We start from the raw sequence: 27,923 nt of genomic DNA, 5'->3' as shown, positions 1-27,923 counted from the left end.
CTCATGCTGCCCCTTTGTAATCAAACCCTCCCCACACCCCTAACCCCTGGTAACCACTGATCTGGCCTCCATCCCTATAGATTTGCCTTTCTTAGAATGTCATTAGATGTTATCATATAGTATGTAACTATCTGAGATGGTTTCCTTCACTCAGAGTAATGCCTTTGAGATTCATCTATGCTGTGTACATCAATAGTTCATTCCTCTTATTGCTGAGTAGTTTTCCATAGTTTGTTTTATCCATTCACACACTGAAGGACATCTGATTTGTGTCCAGTTTTTGGTGATAATGAGTAAAGCTGCTATAAACATTTGTGTACAGGTTTTAATACAAATATAAATTTTCTTTTATCTATCGGGGTAAATACCTAGAAGTAGGACTGCTGAGATATGTATTAAATTGTGTTCAGCTTTATAAGAAACTCTGTAAGAGTTCTAGTGGCTCTTCCTCCTCACATGGTACTTGGTTTTGACTACTTTCTAATTTTACCCATCCAAATAGGTGTATAGTGATATCTCATTGTGGGTTGGTTTTTTTTTTCTTTTTTTCTTTTTCTTTTTTTTTTTTTTTTTTTTTTGGCTGCACCGGGTCTTAGTTGTGGCATGCAAACTTTTAGTTGAGGCATGCATGAGGGGTCTAGTTCCCCAGCCAGGGATTGAACCCAGGCCCCCTGCATTGGGAGCACAGAGTCTTACCCACTGGACCACCAAGGAAGTCCCTCAATGTGGTTTTAATTTGTACGTCCCTAATAGCTAATGATACTGAGCATTTTTTCATATGCTTATTTGCCATGCATATATCTTCTCTGATGAAGTGTCTGCTCAAATCTTGTCTCATTTTTTATTGAGTTGCTTGTTGTCTATTGATGAGTTTTGAGAGTTCTTTATTTGGACTGGGAACTTTTTGTTTTGTTTTGTTTTTGCGGTACACGGACCTCTCACTGTTGTGGCCTCTCCCATTGCAGAGCACAGGCTGCGGACACACAGGTTCAATGGCCATGGCTCACGGGCCCAGCCGCTCCACGGCATGTGGGATCTTCCCGGACCAGGGCACGAACCCGTGTCCCCTGCATCGGCAGGCGGACTCTCAACCACTGCGCCACCAGGGAAGCCCTGGACTGGGAACTTTTAACAGCACTTTTCTCACTTAATCCTGATAGCAACGCTGCCAAGGGTAGGAATCATTAACCACCATTTTACCCTGAGAAAACCAAAGGGAAGTCACTAAACTACTATAACCTGATCACAGTTCTGCCTAATTTCAAAGTTTACTTATCACTTAATCACCTATGACATACATATTACTAGAATGCAAGCTCTATTAAAGCACGGATCTTATCTGCTTTGTTCATCATGGAATCTATAGCCCTACAACAGTGCCTCACACATAACAGGTATTCAATAAGAATTTGTTTAATAGCTGAACAAATGTCCTTTATTTTCCATGTAGGCTCCACAGAAGACAATAAAACTGCTCTCAAACTGTCTGGTCCCGTCAAGGGGACAGTGGTTTTAGGAAGGCTCTTGTCTGCCCACCTCAGACTATCAGGACAGCCTGAAGCGCCATCCCACTGCTGCAAATCCTTTGCCCAGAGGCAGTATCCCTACCAGAGGTCTCAGTAGAGCACAGGTCATGAATTCCCACACTGCCAGGCTGGCAGAACTCCCTGTCAGCTTTGCAAGGAGGACACCAGCACCAATAGTGCCATCTTGCTCATCTGAAGGGCCCACAATCCATAGCCTCTGCTACCTAGGACAAAAGCAAGCAGAGATGACACTTGAGAAGTCAAATTGGCTTCCCCCCACACGAGCGACTGTATATTGTCTATAAAATGGCTGCTGAGTCTCAGTTTACCGAAAGTCTAATTTCATAGCTTACAGCAGAGACAGAAAGATCAGAAATGAGGATGAATCAAAGAAGAGATAGAAAACTATAAAAAGAAATCACAACAATGCATACAGGAATGTAAGCACTGGGGTAACAGTGCAAGAGGCCCTGAAGACATGCTTTGAATAATCCAAAGAAAGTAACAATCTGTTCACAGTCATCTGTAAGAAGGAAAACTTACTTCAAAAATGGCTAAGATTTTTAAATATCTAGAAATGAGGTTATAGTTCAGTTATCTGAAAAACTTACCGATATGAGGCTGAACAAATGAGGGCTTAATAGAGTATTCCAGCAGACTTCTCCTAGGGTCCTTGGGTAATCAGCAATTCTTTTAAGCGGGACATAAGAATCTCAGGTCCTTGATGGCCAGCACAACCAGGGTTTCATCTCTGGTGTCTCAGCATCCATAATCTGATATTCCAAGCTCTGAGCTGCCCACCCAATGGTCTAGTTAGATCATGAACTCCATCTATGTTGAGACTGACTTAAACACACACACTTTGCTACCATGACTTTCTCTTTCAAAGAGAAAGTAGCTTGTGAATGATCATGAGACCCCAGACTGGCAGGCCCCTCTGCCCACCAGAGGCCCAGACTGTAGGGAGAGCAGCTGAAGCCAAGGCAGGCAGAAGCTACACTGAAAAAGAACAGCTCACCACTGGCACGGGGAAAAGCAGGGTGACAGCTTTTGTGTTATTTTAGAACAGTTTGTGCTGATGAGCTTTTTGTTGTGGTACATTCCTCTAAAAAGAACATTTTCTTCCTCCCTTCATTGACAAAGTAATTCAGCAGAAAGTGAAAAAAGAAGGAGGAGCGGATGACAAAGATATCCAGGAATTTGTGGATCTTGGATCGTATCACCTTCTTGACTGTGGTGCCACGCATCTCCCAGTGCTGTGGTCAGGAAACCCCTAGGCCTCCCACACCACCAGCAACATGGCTCTATTCCCAGCACAGACAAATAAAATGTGGGTCCTCTGAGGGTCAGTGACACATCTAGATGTGACCAAAAGTTCGGATACTTTCATCATGGCTGTTGGCCTTGCTTAAGAACCTACAGCTGCCAGGTTCAGCAAGTATACATATCTCAGCCTGGTTGCCTGGGCCCCCTTTCCTTGCCAGGCTTTTGCCCTGCAGTTTTCTCCCACAGTCACTCTGTGTGACCAAACCTACCCTCCACGCTTCTTACTGCCTCCACATCTTTGCTCACACTGCTTCCTGCTGTTCAGGCTGCCCCACCCCTTCCACTCTCTCCCAATTCTATGTTTCCTCCAGGAAGTCTATTTTTCTCCTCTTATAAGTTCCTTAGACATTATCTAGTTCAACCTGATACAAGGATCCCCTCTGCTGACCGATCAGTGGAGTGCTGTGTTCTACTGTCCCATCTTCAGTGACAGGGAGTTCACTACCTACCTACCAAGGAAGCCTCTTCGATGACGAGATAGCGCTGTGAGGTGATTCTTTATTCCAGAAGAATATGCCTATATTTTACTTTCCCCACAGTGGTCCTGGTTCTGCCCTTAGCATAAGAGAAACAATACTGCAGTACTTAACAGCATAGGCTTTGAAATCAGATCTGTTCTCCTACCCAGCGTGTCCTTGAACAAAATGCTTAACCTTTCCAAAGTTCCAGTCCTTGATGGTAATACCAACTTCCTAAGGCTATCAACAAAGTTAAAAAAGTAACTATGCAAAGAGCTTAACAATGTGCCTGGCACAGAGTAAGGATTTCACTGTTATCATCGTCATCATTTAAGTCTGATTCCTCTACTTCGATTGCATTTGAAAATAGAAATTGTATTATCTGAATCTTTTCTTTTCCAGGCTAAAGTTTCTTCACTAGACTGTAAATTATATGAGGACAGATGTATCTCTATGTAATTATGTGTATTTGCTGCCACATCCCCACGTCTAGAACAGTACCTGGCACACATATAATAGACAGTTATAAACACTGAATTGTATTGAATGCCGTCCGTTTCAGAGTTTCCATACCCTTCATCATTCATGTCACTCCTCTCTTTCACTGTTTCAAATGTTTTTGGCAACGTGAAATCCAAAGTTGAATTCACAACTTAAAGGTGGGCTAACCAGAGGAGGAGAGACTAGATTGGCCCCTCCCTCATGATATACACCTTATTGCTACTAAAAGCTGGCATAACTTGCCAGCTTCACCCCATTGCTGGCTCAAGTGGAGCTTGAAAACAACTGAAGCTTTTCAGTCTTTTGACACATGATGACTTTGGGCTCTGGGCTCTGTGGAATTGGAGCTGCAGTCACGCCAAACGGTGAAACAATAACAGAGCTATTTCCACCTAGAGATTCCTCTCGCTCTTACTATCTGGACCACTCAACTGGATCCCAGCAACTGCAGCCTGGAATTCAGAATGATCTTTCTAGGAACCTTTGTTTCTTCCTCACAAATAGAGTATACGCTTCCAAAGGGCAAGATCTGACTGTCTTGCCTTCTCTTCCACATGCCAGCACAGGGCTGAGCACAGAGTAAGGACAGATGGATGCCCTCCTTCTACAGCAGGATTACAGCAAGGATTCAGGGAAACTGTACAGACGAGCCTCAGGGCTCCCTCTCCTCTCAAACAGCACAGCTCGGTCAGTGTTGTGCTTCTAGCCGGTAGGCAAACAGGAGCCAGTCCAGGCACACACACAGATGTTAAGGCCTGCACTCTGGCAGGCCGGCTCCTAGAGGCTGCTCTGCTGAGAATCACCTTCCCTGACAAGGATGCATTCCTAGAGGACAAGCCAATATCAAGAACACCTCTCCTCAGGGAACAGCCTGTCTAGACAGCTTCAGGGACTGTTCACACAGGAGGAGAAGAGAGCCGCACAGGGTGAGGGAGCTCACCTCATCACTTTCTTCCACATCCACGTCACCATTGGCATCATCGTCCATCAGCTTGTGGATGCTGCGGACTGCATCAAAGCTGAGCTTCTCATCCTCACTGTGGCACAGGGGCTTGTCAATCCGGCAGAACTCTGTACAGGAAAAGCAAGAGACAACATTACTGGGGGCTGCCACCCAGCTCTATTACCTACCTGTCTCACAGTCCCTGGCTTCTAGCGCCTGACTCCTCACACAGCCACTTAACAGACTATTTGTACAGTGATAAAAGTATTTCATAGTAACTGTCTTCCCTATTTAGGGTCAATGCTTTATTATCCTAATAGTTCCTTGGCAGGGAAGTCAAGCATAGGACTAGGAATACACTGGGATCTACACAAAGAACATGAATAAATAACTCACAAGGAAAAAATATACAAGTGAGAGAAAATACAAATAGCTGATGAACACAGGGAAAGGTCTTACTAGTAATCAAAGAAATACATATTCAAATGAAACATCATTTTTAGTCAATAAATAAATGTGAATTAATACAATCTTTCTAGAAATAGGAAAACAGGCCATTTGTTCCAAGGCCAGAGTACTACGTAGTTTTCCTTTTTGTTCACTTTGTCACTGCCTGTACATATAATGCCAGCCACAGGCTAACTGAGGAAACCCTTCACATCTTATGCCTTCTCCAGGACAGCTACATTCAGCAAGCATGGAGGTCTGGAGTGAAACTTCCTCCACCCACCACCATACAGTCATACAGCAATAAAACCAGCACAAGAGCCTAGCCCACCCATGTCTCTTTCATGACACCTAATCCTCTCTTACGAACCTGGAAAACACCTAGCCTGATCAAGGCACATAGCAGAAAGAGCCTGGAATCTAGTCGTAGCTCTACTATGTGGCTCTAAGGAGGTCACTTCCCTTCTTCAGGCTTCAAGTTCACTATTTGAAAAAGATATTTTAACTAAAGTTTCTGGTATTTCTTCCAATTCCTAGAGTATCAAATTCCTCTTGCCTTTCGACCCTGATCTTTCTAGGCAAAATACTCTTCAGATCACCCCCAAAGAAGACAGAAGAAAAACCGTGACCTCCCAGATAACAGAAGCAGTCACAGAAGAGAAAGCAAGGACAGGGTGAAGAAGCTGTGGCTGTGAAGCCTTCTAGAAGTCCCTGATCAGAGACCGGAAACACTAATCCATCTAATCATTTACTGTCTGCTGGTGAGAAACAGAGACAGGATTGGACAGGTCACTTGCTAGTTGCTCAAATCCTTTTCAAAATGAGAAGGTGTGTAAATATTAAATTTTTTAAGTCCCAGATGTGACTCAATAAAAATATGTTGGACATTGAAGCTCACAGATGTTAACGGATGTGCCCAAAGTCAAAGGTCGCTGAAGAGGCACAGCAAGACCCCGGGTCTGCTGACTCGCAGGCCAGCACTTCACCTGACTGCCTTTATGCCAAGGTAACCAGACAGCTTTAGTTTCATCTTCTGGAAGCCACGGACAGTAATGCTGGTAGGAAGCACACTGAAGAAATGGCTTTATAAAAGAAAAAAGTAGATAAATAGTATGCATACAAAAGAAATAAGTACCTCCATGCAACCTTATGTTCCTCTACCTTTGTCCTGGCAAGGTGGAGTGGAAAATGGAGGGTGGGGTAAAGGGGTGGTGGGTATTGAGGAAAAGAGTAGAAAATAGCCAAAAATTAAGGAATTGTTTCTCAGTTTCCTCACCAACGAGAGCTCTTGGCATGATTGCTTCATTCATGGACTCCTATCCACAAATTACCTATCCCCCAAAAATTGCAGTAACAACTAGTCCATAGATGAAGCACACAGCACTGAGATTACCACAACCAACATAACACTTTCCTTCCCTTATTCTTGTTTTTATATTACTCAAAGGCATATATAATTGCCTATAAGAGCTTTTTGATCAGCATATGATATGCCCATTTAAACAACATTTATTGAGTACTCTTCATATATCAGGGTCTATAATCAGCACAGGGTATAAAGAGATGAATCAGACTTCATCTTTGCTCTCAAGGAGCTCAATTATAAAAGTGGGGGAGATAAGCAATTAAAACACTATGCGCTAAGTGCCATAATAGAAAGGATTGAGGTTATGCCAGGGGTCAGCAACTTCTGTAAAAAGCCAGACAGTAAACATTCAGGATTTATGGGCCATATAGTCTCTGTGGCAGCTACTTAACTATGTCATTAAACACAAAAACAGCCACAGACAAAACATGAGTGAGAGAACTTAGCTGTGTTCCAACAAAATTTTATTTACAAAAACAGGTGGTGGGTTGGATTTGGCCCTTGGACCATACTTTGCTGACCCCTTTTCTAGAGTTCCATAGGTAGCACACCTGAAGCATATCAGAGCGACAGATTTCTGACCCAAAACAAAGAAACCTAATCTTTTCATTAGCAAGTATCCACCCACAGGATGAACCTAAGTAAAGTACTTCTATTAGGCTTTTAAAAAATAATGGGAATAGTTTACCAAGCTCTAGGGACTGGGGTCTCCAGGCTGGGCACAATTGGCCTACAGCAGGTCCAAGAAATCTGGGCTTCAAGCATCAGGCTCTAGTTTGTAACCTGATCAGATAGACAGGTGACCTTTGCTGCTGGCATCATCTGGCATAGAGAAGGATTAAAGGGATTGAGGATAAGGGAGTACAAAATCTTGATGTCCCATATGGCCATAGAATCCTGTCCAGAAAAATCATGTCAGCCAAAATTCACAAATAATTCCTTCAATGAAGCATTTTCTAGGCTGTCTCTCTCTCTCCTTCCTGAGACCTTTTCTATCTTCTCTTAATACATTTCAATCTGGCAAGGTTTCCCAGACCCATCCAGAAATTACCTTAAAAGATCCACCCATTTTAGCAACACATTATTACTGCAATGAAAGAGCCCTGCACTTGGAGTCAGAACACATGTGTCAAAATCCCAGCTTCATCAGTTACAACCATATGATATTGGACAAGTTGTTTAACTTCTCTGAGCCTCCAATATCTCATGTGCAAAATAAGGATAATTAACTCTGCTGCATAGGGTTTTTGTGAGAGTTAAGCAAGACCACATTTGTTAAAACACCTAGCATAGGGCCTGCATGAAGCTGACATTTAATACATTTGTAGTCTCTTTTTTTCCTCCCAGACCAGCAAGTGAACAGTTCCCATCTTTTGCTAACTTCAGCCACTTTCCCTCTAAGACCATAAAGAATCAAACACAGGCAGTACAGTCCAATCACATTGCTCAGAGGAACGTTCTAGGTGAGCTGGCAAGCAACTCTGACAATGGCCTGTCTTCCCACAGCATTTATATGTCTATCACTGGTAACATTTATCATACTGTGTTGTAGTTGTCTATTTAATTTGTCTTCCCCATAAGGGCTAGGGACTATGTACCCAGCAGCAAGAAAAAACCAGGTTCTTGGTAGATGCTCAGTAAATGTTTTCTGAATGAATAACTAAATATCAGCTCTACAATTATATATGGGATTTCTGTAGGCAGAAAAGAGAATTTTAGGTAGAGAGAATAGTATAGGACCAAATTTTAAATTTTTTGGTCTCAGGACTCCTTTTTACACTTAAAAATTGAAAATCCCTTGGGCTTCCCTGGTGGCACAGTGGTTGAGAGTCTGCCTGCTGATACAGGGGACACGGGTTCATGCCCCAGTCCAGGAAGATCCCACATGCCACGGAGCGGCTGGGCCCGTGAGCCATGGCCGCTGGGCCTGCGCGTCTGGAGCCTGTGCTCTGCAAAGGAAGAGGCCACAACAGTGAGAGGCCCACATACCACAAAAAAAAAAAAAAAAAAATTGAAAGTCCCAAACTGATATTTACTATATTAGAAATTAAAACATAAATTCTAATATTTAGTAATTAATTCATTTTAAAACAATAAAATCTCATATACATTAATATAAACATGTTTTAATGAAAAATAATTGTTTTCTGCAAAAAAATTCACGAGGAGAGTGGTATTGTTACACATTTTTGTAAATCTCTTTAATGTCTGACTTGATAGAAAACAGCTGTTACAGCCTCATTATATCTGTTTCCACATTCAAGGTGTTGTTTTGATTGAAGATCAAAACATAGATATGCAGTTGGAAAATGCAGGAGTATTTTAATAACCTTTCAGATAATTGTGGTCATTCTTCTCTGATACTTCACCGAAACTCAACAAGTAGGAAGTTTATTAAAGGTTAGTTACAAGGTGAAATCTGAAACTATACAGATGAACTTTTTGTACTCTAATACAATAAAATCTATTGGTCTATCTTGCACTTTGAATGGATCTTTTATCCATAGGTGATTTTTTTTTTTCTTTTTGGCCACACGTCATGCGGGATCAGATCTTAGTTCCCTGACAAGGGATTGAACCCACGCACCCTGCAGTGGAAGCATGGAGTCTTAACCACTGGACCACCAGGTAAGTCCCGACCCATGGGTGATTTTGAAACATGATACACTAATCATTTGGAAACTAGTGATTCGATGAGTTAGGCAGAGCTTCCAAATTTGACACAGTTCATTTATACAATATCAAAATAATCACAATTATTAATATCACCACTGATTTCATCAGAAAAGCTGTAAATCTGGAGAAGCTGTCAAGCTCACAGTGGCAGATACAAGTTTTCCCAAACTCTTATTTTCAATTAAAAGCTGGAATTTTATCACTGGCAACAAATACTATCAGTTGTTTTCCTTAAAGTAGCAGACTCACTTCATTCATTTTCAAGAAGATGTCTGCCAAAAGCATAAGTCTGAGTAATTGCAATTTGTCAGTTATTCTTTCAAGTAAAACTAGTGTTCCCCGAGAAAAGGAGGTAGTTCAGCTTGCAACTCAATCACACAAATGCATTTCCTTGAGATAAACATCAGGCTCCTACGTGCAGCAAAAGTGCTTTATGCATACGTCCTGTTTTATCACACAGAATACTAAAGAGACATGTATTCATGGGATACAATTTAATAAAATTAATACATTTTTACTTCTCTATTAAAAGCTTAAAAAAAACTGAGAGGGCATGGAGGTGAGGAATGCAGTGATTACTGGCACAATTTTGTGCCACTCTTTTGACTCCTGTTAAGGTGCCAGCAGTTTTACCTACTAATTTCTTCTGCACCAACAGTGCAAAAGTACACACGATGGAAAAAGCAAATAGCATCTTAGTATTATTATTAAATGGCTTTGACCTTCTGGATCCCCACGAAGATCTTGGTGACCTCCAGTGGTCTGCAGACCACACTTTGTTAACCACTGGCGGACAAAACCACAAAGGCTTTTCCCTCATGTCCAAATCTCCTCTCCTTTCTCAAGGCAGAGCTAATCATTTACTGTTTTATGCTCCAAAGCACTCTGTACATAACTCTGTTATATTAATTCTCATGCTCTGAGTTGTTTGCATGCCACGTCCAGAAAAGGGCAAGGGCTAAATTTGACTCACTCTATCCCCCAGGGCCCAGTATGGCACCATCACTAATATCCACCTTGTCAAGTATGAAATCAGTAAGTGCTGGCTGAACGAATGAATGCATGAATGAATGGATTCATAACAAACCACCTCCCCAAAAGGCAACAGAATTCTTGAGGGCAACCCACCAGTTCCCACCAGCAATATCCACCATGCACCTAATGCGTCTCCTCGCCCAGCACTACCGTGCAGAGCCACTACAGTTGAGCTGGGCAATGGATTATCTGATGTGAGACACAAGCCTAGAGGGAAAGAAATGAGAGGAACAGCAGTCAGGGAAGAAGGCAGAGAGAAGGAGGAGAGAAGGGCACTGGTCAGACTGGTCCTCAGCGCTTGGCTGGAACCTGAGGGGAATCTGGATGGAAATGGCTAAAGTTTACCAACAGGGGCCTCATCTCTGAAAATAATTTCTCCCCCTTCAGCCTCCACCCCCCAGCCAGGACTGGCAGGCTTTGCAGTGACTCTGATGGGATCAGAATCTACCCTTACCCTTAGAAAGGGCTCAAAAGACTGTAAGACTGAGAGCATGAGCCCTAGGAAGACTTTCAGATTTGACCAAGGACCATGAGGTTCCAGAGATAAAACAGCCTGGAACCTAGAATGAGGATGGGGCTGGGGAGGAGGGCAGGGGACCCTCTAGACAAAAATGTGAAGGCTGAGAAGGGGAACTGGCTTGGGACATGGAACTGGCAAGAAAAGGTCCCCCCTGGAATACAGCACGTAGCAGGCCTAGCCACAGAGGAAAGAGGAGTCCTCTTTGAGGAAAGAGGATTCCTGGGCTGTGTAAAATCCAGCCTACCTGAGGGATGTTCCTTCCCCTGTTAGAACATCACGTCCTCATATCCAAGAAGAGGCCCAGCTCTTCTCAGCAGGGGCCAGGAACTGAGAAGCGCTTCCCTTCTAGACAAAGCTGGCACTGGTTTCAGCTACCCAAGCAGCACTGACCCAAAAGACTTCTGACCATGCTCACTTCTCCTCAGAGGGAGAATACATAAATAATAACCCATACAGCACCAAGAGTGAACCCTAACGTAAACCACGGGCTTTGGGTGATTACGACGTGCTGATGTAAGTTCATCCTTGGTTAAAAAAAAGAAGCACCATTCTGGTGAGAAATGTTGATAACGGGGCTGGCTATGCACGTGTGGAGGCAGGAGCTATATGGGAAATCTCTGTACCTGCCTCTCAATTCTGCTGTAATCATAAAACTGCTCTAAAAAATAAAGTCTTAAAAAAAACATAGCCTGTAATATGTGTGTGATTGGTAGAGATTTTGTTCAATTCTTATTAGCCTGCTTTTAAAAATATTACATATGTTGATTATAATGTGAGATAATTATATTCTCACTCTAACCTGAGATTTGAATACTCAAGTAACAGTTGTTTATTTTTTTCATTTTCTCTTTTTTTAAATTAATTTTTATTGAAATATAGTTGCTTTACAATGCTGTGTTAGTTTCCACTGTACAGCAAAGTGAATCAGCTATACGTATACATATAGCCCCTCTTTTTTGGATTTCCTTCCCATTTAGGTCACCACAGAGCACTGAGTAGAGTTCCCTGAGCTATGCAGTAGGTTCTCATTAGTTACCTATTTTATACATAGTATCAATAGTGTATATGTGTCAATCCCAATCTCCCAATTCATCTCACCCCCTGCCCCGCTCCTTTCCCCCCTTGGTTTACATATGTTTGTTCTCTACATGTGTCTCTATTTCTATTTTGCAAATAAGATCATCTGTACCATTTTTCTAGATTCCACATATATGCATTAATATACGATATTGGTTTTTCTCTTTCTGACTTACTTCACTCTGTATGACAGTCTCTAGGTCCATCCACGTCTCTACAAATGACCCAATTTCGTCCCTTGTTACGGCTGAGTAATATTCCATTGTATATATGTACCACATCTTCTTTAACAGTTGTTTAATTTATATCAAACATAATTAAAGAAAGTCATCAGTGGAAAAATGATAATCCATAACATCAACTATATATAAAGCTCCAATGAGCAACACAATGAGATATACCTCTGAGTTTCAGCATTTCTGACTTTGTACCTCATGCAGGCTTACCACGGTCAGCTTACAGCTGCAGTTATCTGAGGGTATCTGAGGGCAGAGCTATGTCTTTTTCATTTTTTCATAGCACCTACTACCACCTCACACATGATATACTTGTTCATTTATTTGTTTATTGTCTGTCTCCCTCCAATAGATGTAAGGTTCATAAGCAGGGACTTTTTTTGTTTACTGCAGTAGCTCCAGGGACTCATATAGTGCCTGGCACATAGTAGGTATTCAGTATAGATTTGTTGAATGAATAAATAAATCTTTGTCTTCCCTAATGTGCAGAGCAGACTTCTCCTCTCTACCTGACTTTTTTTTTAATAAATTTATTTATTTTATTTATTTTTGGCTGTGTTGGGTCTTCGTTGCTGTGCGCAGGCTTTCTCTAGTTGCATTGAGTGGGGGCTACTCTTCATTGCGGTGCACGGGCTTCTCATTGCGGTGGCTTCTTTCGTTGCAGAACACGGGCTCTAGGCATGCGGGCTTCCATAGTTGTGGCTCGAAGGCTCAGTAGTTGTGGCTCACAGGCTCTAGAGCACAGGATCAGTAGTTGTGGTGCACGGGCTTAGTTGCTCCATGGCACGTGGGATCTTCCAGGACCAGGGCTCGAACCCGTGTCCCCTGCATTGGCAGGTGGATTCTTAACCACTGCGCCACTAGGGAAGCCCCTCTACCTGACTTTTAAATGTTGGGCTTTCAAAGAATGCGGGCTCAGTCCTAGGCTCTGTTCTCATACTACACTCTCTCCTAAGTAATCTTACCTCTCCTCATAGCTTCAACTACCCTTTAAAGAAATTACTAGCCATTACCAACTCCCAAAAAACAAAATGTTGTTTCTGGTTCAAGTTTCACTTTTGGCCTACAGAAACCCACAGACTCCAACTACCTACTAAACATCTCCATGTGGATGTGTAACAGGCACCTCAACTCGTAACGTCTAAATCTAAACTCATTACCTTTCCCTCAAACTTCCTACTTCACCAGTTGTTTGTGTCAGAAACCTTGACATCTCACTCTCCCTCACTCCCCACATTTAATCAATCACCAATCCTAGTTCAAGACTCTTAACTATTCCAGATCTCATTCTCCACACAGCATGTCACTCTCAGCAGAGAGATTCTAAATACTTAATGAGCAATCAGCAGGAGTGCTGGCTATAGGCAGTGCTGGTGCGTACCACCTGCATATCTGTCCAAGGCCTCTCCCTTCCTAAAACCCTTCAAAAGTTTCTCATTATTCTCAAGATAAAGTTCAGGACTTCCCTGGTGGCGCAGTGGTTAAGAATCTGCCTGCCAACGCAGGGGACACGGGTTTGAGCCCTGGTCCGAGAAGATCCCACATGCCGCGGAGCAACAAAGCCCATGTGCCACAACTACCGAGCCTGAGCTCTAGAGCCCGCGAGCCACAACTACTGAAGCCCGTGCGCCTAGAGCCTGTGCTCCACAGCAAGAGAAGCCGCCGCAATAAGAAGCCCGTACACCACAACGAAGAGTAGCCCCCGCTCGCCGCAATTAGAGAAAGTCTGCGTGCAGCAACGAAGACCCAACGCAGCCAAAAATAAATAAATACAATAAATAAATTTATTTAAAAAAAAAAAGTTCAAAGTCCCTACTGTGGCCTGCCAGGGCCAGAACGATCTGCCACCTGCCATCTTTCTGGTCTCATGTCCAGCAACTCCTCCTGCTTCGTGTGACCCTTCTTTGATGTGCCAAGTTTCTCCCTCCTTTCCACACAGCACAGTGGTTCTCAGCTCTGGCAGCATATTAGAATCACCTAAGGAGCTCTTAAACTGCTGACACGCAGCCCCCAGTATCTCTGTGGGTGAGACCTAGGTATGGGTTTGGGTTTGGGGGTTGTTTTTTTTTGTTTTTTCTTTAATTGAGAAATAACACACATATAGTAAAGTACATAAATAAACATAAGGATCAATTTAAATATATATATGTGTGTATATATATATATATATATATCCATGTAACTTTCACCAAAATCCAGATACAGAACATTCCTAACACTCCAGGAAGACTCCCTCCCCTTGTCCCTCTCCAATCACTACTACCACGACCCCACAGCGGTAATCACTATTCTGACTTTCATCACCATAGATAAGTTTTGCCTTTTTTTCCGACATTTATTAAAATGGAGCATGGGGCTTCCCTGGTGGCACAGTGGTTGAGAGTCTGCCTGCCGATGCAGGGGACACGGTTTTGTGCCCCGGTCCGGGAGGATCCCACATGCCGCGGAGCGGCTGGGCCCGTGAGCCATCGCCGCTGAGCCTGCGCGTCCGGAGCCTGTGCTCCACAACGGGAGAGGCCACAACAGTGAGAGGCCCGCGTACCGCAAAAAAAAAAAAAAAATGGAGCATGGATATTTTTAGGGTACAGTTGCACACAATAAAATGCCCCCATTCTAAGTATACAGTTCTATGTGTTTGACAAACATATGCATTCATATGACCACCACCCTGATTAAGATCTAGAACACCTCCATGGTCTCAAAATGCTCCCACTTGGCTCTTCAGTGCCAACCTTCATCCCCGTCCCCACACAACCACTGATCTGATTTCTATCATTAGAAATTAGTTTTGCCTCTTCTAGAACTTCAAATAAATATAATCACAGCTCTGTACTCTTTTGTGTCTGGCTGCTTTTGTTCAGCATGATTTGAGATTCAACCATGCTGTCACGTGAATCAGTAGTTTGCTCCAATTTATTGCTGAGTAGTATTCCATTGAATGGATATACAATTTGTTTATCCATTAACCAATTTCTAGCTGTTACAAATAAAGGTTATGAACGTTAAGTGTATAAGTCTATGTGTGTACACGTTTTCATTTTTCTTGAGTGAAAATGAGTGTTTTATTCCTTGAGTTCCACTAGGGGTGGAACTGCTGGGTTAGATGACAGGGGTATGCTCAACTTTTTAAGTAACTGCCAAACTGTTTTCCAAAGCAGTTGTATCACTTTATACTGCCACCAGTAAGCACCAGTACGAAGCACCAGTCCTGTTGCTTCATATACTCTCTTATACCTGGTGATAATGCTAATGTGAAGCCCAGGTTGAGAACCACCTAGAATTCCTTTTATATGAAAGGCTCTTCTCTTTCTTAACCTGCAAACTCTGACTCATACTGCTAGTCTCAGCTTAAATACTTTTTCTCCAAAGAATCTTCTTTGATTCACCTTCTTTCCCAAACTAGTTTAGGCCCAAATTATATTTTCTCCAAAGTACCCTATATTTTTCATTTATAACACTTTTCACAATTGTAATTATCTGTGTGATACTTTGCTTAATATCTCTCTTCTCCACTAAACTGTAAGCTCCATAGCAGCAGGAATCATGGCTATCTTCTTCGTGGCTGAATCCTAGCTTCTAGCCAAACTCTAGCACCTAGCAAAGTCCCTAGCACAACAGTTGGGCTTCAATAAACATTTGTTGTATAAACAAATGAATGCCCAAAAGAACCTGTTGCATGAAGGAGCAAATTCAGAGATGAACAAATACAGTCCTTGCTCACAGAAAGTACTAGAATGAGCATAGTACATGAGTTACAAAGACACAAAGTAGAATATGGTAAAGGGTCAAGAGACCAGAGCAACAGGAGACAGCACAGTCTGAACAACAGGTAGAAGGCAGTGGGGGCAGAAGGGAAGGCTACCTAAGCACAGCAACCCAAAAGCAAGGAGCACAGCACCTCACATGGTTTGATTTATTAAAAGAGCCAAAGTCAGAACTTCCCTGGTGGTCCAGTGGTAAGACTCCATGCTCCCAATGCAGGGGGCCCGGGTTCGATCCCTGGTCAGGGAACTAGATCCCGCGTGCATGCCACAACTAAGAGTTCGTATGCTGTAACTAAGAAGTCTGCAGGCCACAACTAAAGATCCCGCATGCTGCAACTAAGATCTGGTGCAGCCTAAATAAATAAATAAATAAACAAATAGGCCAAAGTCAAAGGGTTCTTTTTGCCAATCTTTCAAAAGCTCCTGGCATAGAATGGGAGTAACGGATAGTGGGATCTCTCATCATACTCAAACTCTAAATGGCAGAGTTGGAGGAGCTCTGGAGGGCATTAAGGGCCACTGCTCACTTTACAAGTAGAGAAGGAAACTGAGGCCATGAAATGGGGTTGTTTTGCCGTAGGTGGGCTGGCAAAATACTGTTAGAACCAGATTAGAAGCCTCACTAACTTTTTTTTAATTTATCTTATTGAAGTATGGTTGATTTACAATGTTGTGTTGATTTCTACTGTGCAGCAAAGTAATTCAGTTTTACATATATGTAATATTTTTAAATATTCTTTTCCATTACAGTTTATCATAGGATATTGAATATAGTTCCCTGTGTTCTACTGTAGGACCTTGTTGTTTATCCATTCTAGATATAATAGTTTGTATCTGCCAACCCCACACTCCCAATCCATCCATCCCCCACCCCCCTCCCGCTTGGCACATACAAGTCTGTTCTCTATATCTGTGAGTCTGTTTCTGTTTTATAGATAAGTTCATTTGTGTCATATTTTAGACTCCACATATAAGTGGTATCATATGGTATGTGTCTTTCTCTTTCTGACTTACTTCACTTAGTATGATAACCTCTAGGTCCATCCATGTTGCTGCAAATGGCATTATTTCATTTTTTTATGGCTGAATAGTATTCCATAGTACATGTACACCACATCTTCTTTATCCTTTCCTCTGTCAATGGACATCTAGGTTATTTCCATGTCTTGGCTATTGTGAATAGTGCTGCTATGAACATAGGGGTGCATGTATCTTTTCAAATTATAGGTTTTTTTCTAGATATATGCCCAGGAGTGTGATTGCTGGATCACATGGTAGCTCTATTTTTCGTTTTTTGAGGACCCTCCAAACTGTTCTCCATAGTGGCTGCACCAACTTACATTCCCAACAACAGTGCAGGAGGGTTCCCTTTTCTCCACAGCCTCTTCAGCATTTGTTATTTGTAGTCTTTTTAATGATGGCCACTCTGACTGGTGAGAAGCCTCACCATCTTCTTATATCATAGTCTTGTGGCAAGACTATGGTTGGGAGATCCTGATGAGCCTGTGCAACAGGGCTTCTTAGAACGACTAATTCTTACTCTCCAAGGCCAACAAACAGGGGTAGCGGGGAATGGGTTCCATTAGGTTCTATTTGTCTATTAAGGGCAAACACAGAAGCCCTAACTGAGCTTGTGCCATTCCCCAAGCAGGGTAAAACAGAACTTCCCGGTTTTGCCTTAACTTCTTCAGTGTCTAGCACTAGCCAAAGGCCCCTTCTTCACTAGGACTTAGAAACAAAGTTAAAAAGACACTAGAGGGGCACTCAGTCACCACTTTGTGTCCCATTTCTACCATCTTCCTCCTCTCAGTATTCTTTTCTTCAAATTTTGATCTCACAAGAAGCCTCCTTCCAGAAGAAGATGGCTAACCCTTAAAGTTAGTCCCCACCAAGCAGGCCATGCCCTCAATAACTTGGGCTTCTGGTCCTTCTGGCTGTTCTGACTCCTGGTGCCTACTCCTGGGTCTCCTGCAGGGCTTTGGACTCTTGCCCATCTGCTTAACAGCCTATTTGCCTGCACTTTTAAACCTATAACCTTTCTGACTGAATTAGAAGTGTCTGACCCCAAATTCAGTGCTCACATGCTGGCATTTTAACACTCATTTATGACTTTCAAACAGCTATTTGATGAAATAGCTAGCTAAAGGCAGTGGCAGTACAAAGAGAAGTAAGACACACTTTTCTGGCCTCCAGGGTCCCCTCCATTCCTACCCCCCAATTATTAAAATATATACTGAATTACATAAGTGGTAGATGTAGGTCTTTGAATCTGACTTTCTTATACCCTGACTACTCCTAAGGATTCATTTTCTCATCTGAAAAATCAGTAAAGTTCTTTAAAATCGGTAAACCCCTATAAAAATGTCAGTCGTTCATTTGTCAGTTCTCTATTCTTTGCTTTACCTGTGAGTCTGATGTTCCCAACTACAGCAGGAGGAGTCTGATTTTTCCAGTATCCCTTGTGTCTGGCCCTGGGCTGGGCAGCACAGTACCCGGTTCTAGTGACAACTGAAAGGTGCGTACAGGTTTGGAAGATTCACTTCCTCGGCTCTGGGGTCCCACACACCACAGGTCTTTACATTCTTTACATTCTGAAGGCGTCTGTGCCAAGAAGTGTGACTGCCCCAGAGAAATTCAACACACTCTCGTTCAAAAGCCACCCCAAATTCTCTGATCTGGCGCCTGACCCAAACATTCCTGTGTCCTGGCCAGTACTTGTCAGGGTCTGCGATGGCCAAAAAAATAATGACAAACAACTCAAAACAGCTTTCTGCTAGGAAGAGTTTTCTAACAGTGCTGGGGTGGCCATCCAAGGACCAGCCCAGATAGGGACTTGGCGCAGTGCCCTGGGGAGATGTCCAACCTATTAGTGGACCCTCTAGGATTATACCCTCTGGGTTCAGAAGTGGGGCTGGCTCCCAATAATCAGTGCTTATCACAGCAGCCCCAAGAGCACAGTGATAAAGGCCTTTAAGATATAAACACTGAGGAGCCAGGCACACCAGTGCATGGGGTAAAAACAATGTGGATTACAGTTTCCATAGCAACAAGAGGTTCTTCCTCAAGCCTCCCAGGCCTACTGCTGGCTGGCTTACCAGAGAACACATTCCTAGGCTCCAAAAGAGACCAAGACTAGGAGAGAACTTCTCACCATCTTTCTGCCCCATATAAGCCTCCACTCAAACAATACAAGGAAGCTAACTGGGCCCCCTTCTATTTTCCTGAGAGAAGATAACCAAGAACACCTACTGAAAAACCTGGCAGTCAGGATGATCGTTTTAAGAACTAGGTTCGCAGCCCTTCCTTACCTGATGCAGCTCTCAGCTATGGTGGCAGAGCAATTCCCCTGAAGAGGGACTATTAGGAATGAAGTATGCCTGAGCCTCCTTACAGCCCAGGCTCCCTGACCCTGCTCCCTCATCTGCACAAGACTGATGCTATTTCTGAGGAAAGGCCTCTCTGGCAAAGCACATTCCAGCTCACAGAGAACGGAGTTCAGGTCTCAAAGTCTCTTGCCTGGGTTACTACAATAGCTTCCTCGCTGATCTCCCTGCCTCTGCTCTAGTCTCTCTTAAACTCATCCTCTACCAAAGCAGTCAGTATAATTTTTCTAAAATTCAAATCTGACTAGACCACGGTCCTGAATAAAATCCTTTTCAGGTTCCCATAAAAACCTGTACACAAATGTTCATAGAAGTTTTATGTGTAATGGCCAAAAAATGGAAGCAGGCTATATGTCCTTCAACAGGTGAATGGTTACACTCTAGTACTTACATATTACTCAGCAATAAACAGGAATGAAGTAATGATTCACATACCTTCCCTGGGTGAAGTCCCAGGGAATTATGCTGTGCAAAAAAAGCCAATTCAAAAAGGTTACAAACTCCACAATTCTATTTATATAACATTTTTTTTTTTTTTTTTTTTTTTGCGGTACGCGGGCGTCTCACTGCTGTGGCCTCTCCCGCTGCGGAGCACGGGCTCCGGACGCGCAGGCTCAGCGGCCATGGCTCACGGGCCCAGCCGCTCCGCGGCATGTGGGATCCTCCCTGACCGGGGCACGAACCCACGTCCCCTGCATTGGCAGGCGGACTCTCAATCACTGCGCCACCAGGGAAGCCCTATATAACATTTTTTAAAGGGCAGAATTTTAGAAATGGAGGATAGAGGGGTTAGGGACACAGAAGGGCATGGGAGGGAAGGGTGTGATTACAGGACAACATGAGGGAATTCCCTGGCAGTCCAGTGGTTAGGACTTGGCGCTTTCACTGCCAAGGGCCCGGGTCGATCCCTGGTCGGGGAACTAAGAACCCCACAAGCCACTCGGCCGGCTGAAAAAGAAAAAATAAAATAGAATGATAACATGAATGATCCTTACGGTGTTGGAACAGAACTTGGTACACACACACACACACACACACACACACACACACACACATACACAAATACATGTAAAAGTGAGGAAATCTGAACAAGATCAGTGGATTGTGTTAATGTCAATATTCTGATTGTGATATTATACTACAGTTTTTCAAAATGTTACTGTGGGGGAAACTACACAAAGTTTCCCAGTGATCTCTATATTATTTCTTTTTTTTTTTTTTTTTTTTTTTTTGCGGTAAGCAGGCCTCTCACTGTTGTGGCCTCTCCCGTTGCGGAGCACAGGCTCCGGACGCGCAGGCTCAGCGGCCATGGCTCACGGGCCCAGCCGCTCCGCGGCATGTGGGATCTTCCCGGACCGGGGCACGAACCCGTGTCCCCTGCATCGGCAGGCGGACTCTCAACCACTGCGCCACCAGGGAAGCACTTATATGATTTCTTAAAACTGCAGATAAAGCTATAATTATCTCAATAAAAATTCTAATTTAAAAACAAAATCCTTTGCAGGGCTCCCAAATTCCTACAACAGTGATTCCTAACTTTTTTTCAATGAGTAATTCAAAAAAGCTCCATATAATAATGGTTGCTCTTTTAGTATCCACCAACTGAAAAATGATAGTGGAAATAATATGGATTCAAGAGACACCCCTCAAGGACCCTTTTCAGGGCTTCAGATCCCCAAGACTGGAAACCCCTGGCCCATATAATGAATATAGATGAACAAAGCATGCAAGGCTTTTCAAGAGGTGGTCCCTTCCGAGTTCTCTAGCCTTACCCCATGCCGCTCACTCACACATACCCCACGTTCTCACCGCACTAAACCACATGCAATTCCATAAATACACAAGATTCACTTTGCGGCTTTGTACATGATGTACCCTCTGCCTGCAATATCCTTGCCCCATTCTATGCCTGACTAACTCCTACTCAAGTTTCAAGATTCTACTCAGGCTTTTTCTAATTCCTCCAAGAAGTCTTCTCTGCACCGAAACTCCTAGGGTTAGATTGGGAGCCCCTCTTCTGTGCTCTCATATTCCCTGTGCTTCCCTCTATCACACTTAGACCAATTACTCAACTTCTTGATGCCCCATTTCATTTTATTTATTTATTTATTTTTGGCCACGCCTCACAGCTTCTGGGATCCTAGTTCCCCAATCAGGGATCAAACCCGGACGCCCGGAAGTGCAGAGTCCTAACCACTGGACTGCCAGTGAAGTCCCCTCATTTCGTTATCTTAAAATAAATAGAAAATAATATGTACCTATCTCATAAAGTTGTGCAAATTAAATGAGTTAATACATCTAAAGTACTTCAAATAGAGCATGGCACACAGTAAGCGTTCGATTACTACCAAGTTGTTTTTGTTCTAATTGTCTGTCTAACCACTACAGTAAAAGATACAAGCAGGAATCAGTATTTGCATCCATCTCTAGGTCTATGGTAGGTGCCTGATCAATATTTGGGAAAAGAATTAAGGGATCTAAGTTTGAGGTAAGGAGGTAGAATTTAAGTCAATGGTAGCACGGGGGATCTAGAAAATTGGGAATTACTACTAAGAGCAAGAGGTAAGTATAGGGTGCAAGCAAGGAATAAGATAGCCATCTCAGAAAGGTAAGCACTATTACACGTTACTGAGAACTTGGGTGAATAAACACAACTGAGAACTGCTAAATTATACATATCTCCTAACCTGGCTTTGGCTGTACTCAATTATTATGAAGAACTCCCTTTGATTTGTCATTGTAACTTGTTAACATTGAGCTGAAAAAGTTGCTTAACCTTTTGGAGGCACTGTTTCCTCCTCTGTAAAATGTGGCATAATAACACAATTTACTAAGTATTTAAGATTATGCAAGAAAACTACCTAGCCCATTGATTGAAGTAAAACTACTTTGGTCTGGATAAATGTTATGTCTTCCCCTTGACTCAAAAAAATTTTTTTTCTCTTAAAATTTTGAAAATATATCCCTTGAATAATAACTACCTAGCTGATGGGAGAATGAGATGTATGTGAAACCGACCTACACAAAGTACCAGCTTGACAAAGGGTGTAGACGGGTACCTAGAATTACTCTCCCCTCAGCTCCTCATGTTTAATGGAGACTTGCTGGCCCTTCAAGGCCCAGGGAAAGTCCATCTCCACCGGGAAACCTTCTTGAACCACTCCAGCCCCTATGAGTCTCCCCTTCTGAGGTCAGAGCACTGAACCCAGTCTGGTCCAGGCACCACCTCATAAGGTTTCTTCTAATCATAATTGAATTATGTCCCCCACGTGGCCTGTTAGCTCCTCTGGAGTGGGACTTGACTGTCTTGCTGCTATCTCCACAAGAACAGAATTAAGGACATTCAAACTGCCTAAGGGAGAAAGGGAGGATGAACATGACAAGAACTATGCAGCAACTTCTACATATGGTGTCTCTTTACAACTCTGTGAAGGTGGTACCTTTATTATCCCCAATATAAGATGAGGAAACTGAGGCCCAGATATACTACATGACTTACTCAAGTCACATAAATGGTGAAAGTAGGGCTGGAACTGGGATACTATCTATCTCCAGGGTCTTCATAATAATAAGTGCATATTGGTATCTGCCTGGTTACCAACCATATAGCTGATTTGTTAGGCAATTCGGTCACACCAGCCTCCCAATCTCAACTCCTCTTTGCTGCCAATTTGGGCCCGAGACAGTTGTTTGACTTTCTTTCTTCCTCTTATTTTGTCCCACATAGGAAATGCGAAGGGAGCTCCCCTGTGTCCCTTCCAGGTTGGAGTATGTGGAAGAAACAGGCTAAACCAAGGGCCCTTCAGGGGTAATAAAAAGGGAGGCAAATATTCATATCCTATAATATCAGAGCCAGAAAGACTCACTAGTTAAATTCTCTGGTTTTACAGATGAGGATGTTGAACCCTAAAAGGCAAGGTTATTTGCCTAAGGTCACACAGCTGAATGGAGACTGAAACCCTGTCTCCCAGCTCCCAAATTAGCGCTCATTTTGGTCTACCCTGCACCACCAGGCCATGGAGACAGAACTGGAGTATGAACTGTCAGGCCTGTCACTAAGCAAAAAAGCCAAACACTGTAAACACAGGAAATGGGCTGGGGTGAGGTTCAGAGGGCGTAGCAACCTTTGCCAAGTTAGAAGTGTTCACGGGTTTCCTGTCCACAGCTGTTAACTGTCACAGAAACGCTCCAGAAAGTAATACAAGGCAGAGAAAAAGGAAACGACTGAGGCTTAGAATTGACTATAAATTATTCAGGCCAACCCACTTAGTTTTACAGATGAAGAAGCTAAGACCCCCCAAAAAAGAAAAATGACGTGTCCAAACTCACACCATAGAATTTAAGGACCCTTAGAAACCACTTACGTGGTTCAAATCTTTCACTTTAATGATGAGCTGTCTGAGACCCAGAAAGGGAAAGAGTCTTGCCCAATGTCACACAGCTAGACTGGGTCAGAGGCAGCACTGGAACCCGGGTCTTCTACCTCACAGGCCAGTATGCTTCCCACTAGTTAGAGTGAATAAGATAAAGGGGTTTGCCTCAGATGATCTGAGTGCTGTTTTGGTCTCGGAAAAAATACATGTCAGGAAATTGAAAATAAGCAGAATATACTAACAGCTAATGAAGAATGACAAGGACCATACAGAGCAAGCTTAAAGGAGCCAAAACCAAAGTGGTCTGGTTGCTTAAGACACTTTGGGAAACTAAGAGGCAGAAAAATATTTTGGCTATTCTAGGAACTTAAAATCCAAATAAGAACAAGTAGGGAAGGCAGACAGAAAAGGCCGGAAACCCTAAGGGAAATCCCAAGGTACTGCTTCCTTCTTCCGTCCTAGGCCAAAATATCCAGAAAACATCACCGCAGGAGCAACCCTGGGTTCAGCAGGCCACTATGGGGTACTATAGTAATCAGCAGATTCCCGGGCCCCACATGCCACACAGCTGGCAGGTGTGGTGGGGAACTACATTTACACAACTCCTGGCAGTTCATATATATTCAATCCTGACATCAGCCCTGCATGACAAGGATCATGACTGCCATTTTTTTAAATTAATTAATTAATTTATTTATTGGCTGAGTTGGGTCTTCGTTGCAGCCCATGGGCTTTCTCTAGTTGTGGTGAGCGGGGGCTACTCTTCATTGCGGTACGTGGGCTTCTCATTGCAGTGGCTTCTTTTGCTGCGGAGCATGGGCTCTAGGCACTCAGGCTTCAGTAGTTGTGGTGCGCAGGCTTCAGTAGTTGTGGCACACGGGCTCAGTAGTTGTGGCGCACAGGCTTAGTTGCTCTGCAGCATGTGGGATCTTCCCGGACCAGGGATCGACCTGTGTCCCCTGCATTGGCAGGCGGATTCTTAACCACTGCGCCACCAGGGAAGTCCCATGATTGTCATTTAACAGATGTGGAAACTAGGGTTTAGAGAAGACAAGTCTCTTGTTCACAATCGTAAAGTTAGTATTGTATATGGCAAATACAGTATTCAAACATAAACTCTCATTCCAGAAATTCTTAGCAAATGCCTGCTGTTCCAATCCTGTGGAACAGGGCTAGGGATACAGTGAGGAAATAGATATAGCGCCCAGCCTACAGGAGTTCCAATCAGGGATTAGAGAGTTAAGTAATAATTATTATAACAATATAGAACATTTTTGAATGCTTACCATATGCCAGGTGCTATTCTAAGCTCTCCACATATACTGCTGCATTTAATTCTCCAGTAATTTAGTGAGGTAGTTACTTTTCTTTTTTTTTTTTTGGCTGCACCATGCAGCTTGCAGGATTTTAGCTCCCCAACCAGGGATTACACCCGGGCCACAGTAGTGAAAGCGCTAAGTCCTAACCACTGGACCACCAGGGAATCCCAAGGTAGTTACTATTATTCTCCTCATGTACAGGTAGGAAACTAAGGCACAGAGAGATTAAGTAACTTGCTCAAGAGCACACAGCCAGTAAGTTGTAAAAGTAAGGATTCAAACTCAGGCAGCTTGACTCTAGAGCCTATAATCTTTTCTTTTTTTTTTTTTAAATTTACACAGGTATAGTTTATTTACAATGGTGCATTAATTTTACTTTACAGCTAATTGATTCAGTTATATATACATTCTTTTTCACATTCTTTTCAATTATGGTTTATCACAGGATATTGAATATAGTTCCCTGGGCTATACAGTAGGACCTTGTCATTTATCCATATAATAGTTTGCATCTGCTAATCCCAAACTTCCAAGCCATCCCTCTCCCACACCCACCACTCCTTGGCAACCACAAGTCTATTCTCTATGTCTGTGAGTCTGTTTTGTATATAAGTTCACTTGTGTCATATTTTAGATTCCACATATAAGTGATATCATATGGTATTTGTCTTTCTCTTTTTGACTTACCTCAGTATGATAATCTCTAGGTCCATCCATGTTGTTGTAAATGGCATTATTTCATTCTTTTTTATGGCTGAGTAGTATTCCATTGTATATATGTACCACATCTTCTTTATCCATTCATCTTTTGATGGACATTTAGGTTGTTTCAATGTCTTGGCTATTGTCCATACTGCTACTATGAACATAGGGGTGCATTATTTTTTGAATTATAGTTTTATCTGGATATATTCCCAGGAGTGAGATTGCTGGATCATACAGCAACTCTATTTTTAGTTTTTTAAGAAACCTCCATACTGTTTTTCATAGTGGCTGCACCAATTTACATTTCCACCAACAGTGTAGGAGAGTTCCCTCTTTAGAGCTTATACTCTTTTTTAAAAAATATTTATTTTATTTATTTATTTATCTATCTATTTATTTATTTATTTGGCTGTGTTGGGTCTTAGTTGCAGCACACGGGATATTCGTTGAGGCATGCGGGATCTTTCGTTGTGACATGCGGGCTCTTCGTTATGGTTGTGGCGTGCAGGTTTTCTAGTTGTGGCGTGCAGGTTTTCTCTTTAGTTGTGGCACGTGGGCTCTATAGTTTTGCAGCACGCGGGCTCTCTAGTTGAGACCTGCAAGCTCAGTAATTGTGGCACGCGGGCTTAGTTGCCCCTCTGCACATAGGATCTTAGTTCCCCAACCAGGGATCGAACCCATGTCCCCTGCATTGGAAGGCGGATTCTCTACCACTGGACCACCAGTGAAGCCCCAGAGCCTATACTCTTAATAGCCACTTCCAAACAGGCAATGGCAAGACACTCTGGTGAGGGCTCTGATAGAGGGAGGCCGGAGGCAATGGAGGGCCATGCTGGGACAACTGTAATGAAGAATGACTATCTAGAGGCTAGAAAGCACAGAAAGGTCAGAGGAACCTGAGCATCGAGGACTGGGCTACAATAGTTGATTGCTCCAGAGACAGGAAGTCTCTGGTGAGAAAGGATGAAAGGGTGACCAGAGTCATTTTACTTTTCTCCTGCTCTGATCAGGGCACCATTACCTCTGTTCTGCAGAGCTTTCTCATCCAACATCTCACCAATCCTCACTACAGTCAAGGGAATCAGGCAGGGCAGAGACTCCCAATTCCCACTTGACAAATGAGAAAAATGAGACCAATAGAGCAGCAGTGATTTGTCCTAGATATGAGGTGGCGGCAGAAGAAAGTCAAGTCTCTTGACTTCTGCTCTTTCTACTAACCTACTCTGACTCTAGATCACAAAAAGGAAAATTCAAAACATTGTATTTAGGAAGAGTTTAAAATTCTAGATTTCTCTGACCATTCTCTTTTCATTTTACCATCACTCCCACCACTCCACCCCCTCCACCCCTCACCATACATGCACACAGAGTTCTTAAACTCTGCTTACATATACCCATGCTCCCTCCCTTGATGCCTGAAAGTCAGTGATTCAATCAGTGAGTTAATCAACCACAAAGCCTTGGCTGCTATTAGACACCATGTCCTCAGGGAAACATTCCCCTCCACCAGCTCTTCCTCAGCATACAGATCTTTAAATAGCAATTAAAGAAAAGAGAGGAATGCTGAAAAAGGAAAGGCCAGGGAGAAACACCCTATGAGGGGAGAACATCTCAAATGATTCTTAGGTCTGCACAGAGACATCATATTTAGCCCCAGCCTGAGGTCCACCCACAAAATCAACTCAGTTGGGATCTTGAATTTTTAATAAGGAAAAGTACTAAAACTCTATCATTAAATCATTCATTCATTCTTTCTTTCTTTATGATTGATGTTTACCTTGCATACAACTTAGGTGTTAGAGCCACACACACTCACACACACACAACCTCTGCCTTCAAAAAGCTTAACTTTTAGTTTATGCTCCATTGTTGTAGATGAAGCCATTTTTTACTAATTCATTTGCTTCTATCATTTATGTGAGTTTTATGTATATAAGTGATAATTTGTGTTTTTCAAGTCTTAGTAATATGACTATGGGAGTTACACGGAGAGGAAGAATGAAGGAAAGGCGTGTTTGTTCTTTGATACATTTTTTCATCTATTCCGGAAGATTTTCTTTTTAGAAACTTGAGTTGGCCTGAGGCTCTTTTGGAAAGAGCTATGTTCAGCAGTAAATAATCTTTTATTTTTCCTTTAATTAATTAATTAATTGGCTGTGTTGGGTCTTCGTTGCTGCACGCGGGCTTTCTCTAGTTGCAGCGAGTGGGGGCTACTCTTTGTTGCAGTGAGCAGGCTTCTCATTGAGGAGGCTTCTCTTGTTGCAGAGC

At 42.9% G+C, this 27,923-nt stretch overlaps 1 protein-coding gene and 1 non-coding gene across 7 annotated transcripts in view; one reads left to right on the top strand and one right to left on the bottom strand.

Annotated features, from left to right (window-relative positions):
- The window catches only part of STIM1 (stromal interaction molecule 1), a 192,748-nt gene that overhangs the window by 82,260 nt on the left and 82,565 nt on the right, over positions 1–27,923 (bottom strand). For 5 of the 6 annotated variants that reach the window (XM_033862421.2, XM_019939516.3, XM_033862422.2 and 2 more), the window contains one exon: positions 4,752–4,882. In XM_033862421.2, the coding sequence (XP_033718312.1) occupies positions 4,752–4,882 (131 nt within the window). Of the gene's footprint in view, positions 1–1,608; positions 1,766–4,751; positions 4,883–27,923 lie in introns of those variants that run through there. The other variant, XM_033862426.2, reaches the window with a different exon arrangement.
- TRNAW-CCA (transfer RNA tryptophan (anticodon CCA)) lies at positions 16,051–16,122 on the top strand. The gene has a single exon. It is a non-coding gene; the product is annotated as a tRNA-Trp (tRNA).

Source organism: Tursiops truncatus, chromosome 8 (assembly GCF_011762595.2).
Source record: "Tursiops truncatus isolate mTurTru1 chromosome 8, mTurTru1.mat.Y, whole genome shotgun sequence".
NCBI lineage: Eukaryota > Metazoa > Chordata > Mammalia > Artiodactyla > Delphinidae > Tursiops > Tursiops truncatus.
This window is presented reverse-complemented; position numbering and strand designations above follow the sequence as displayed.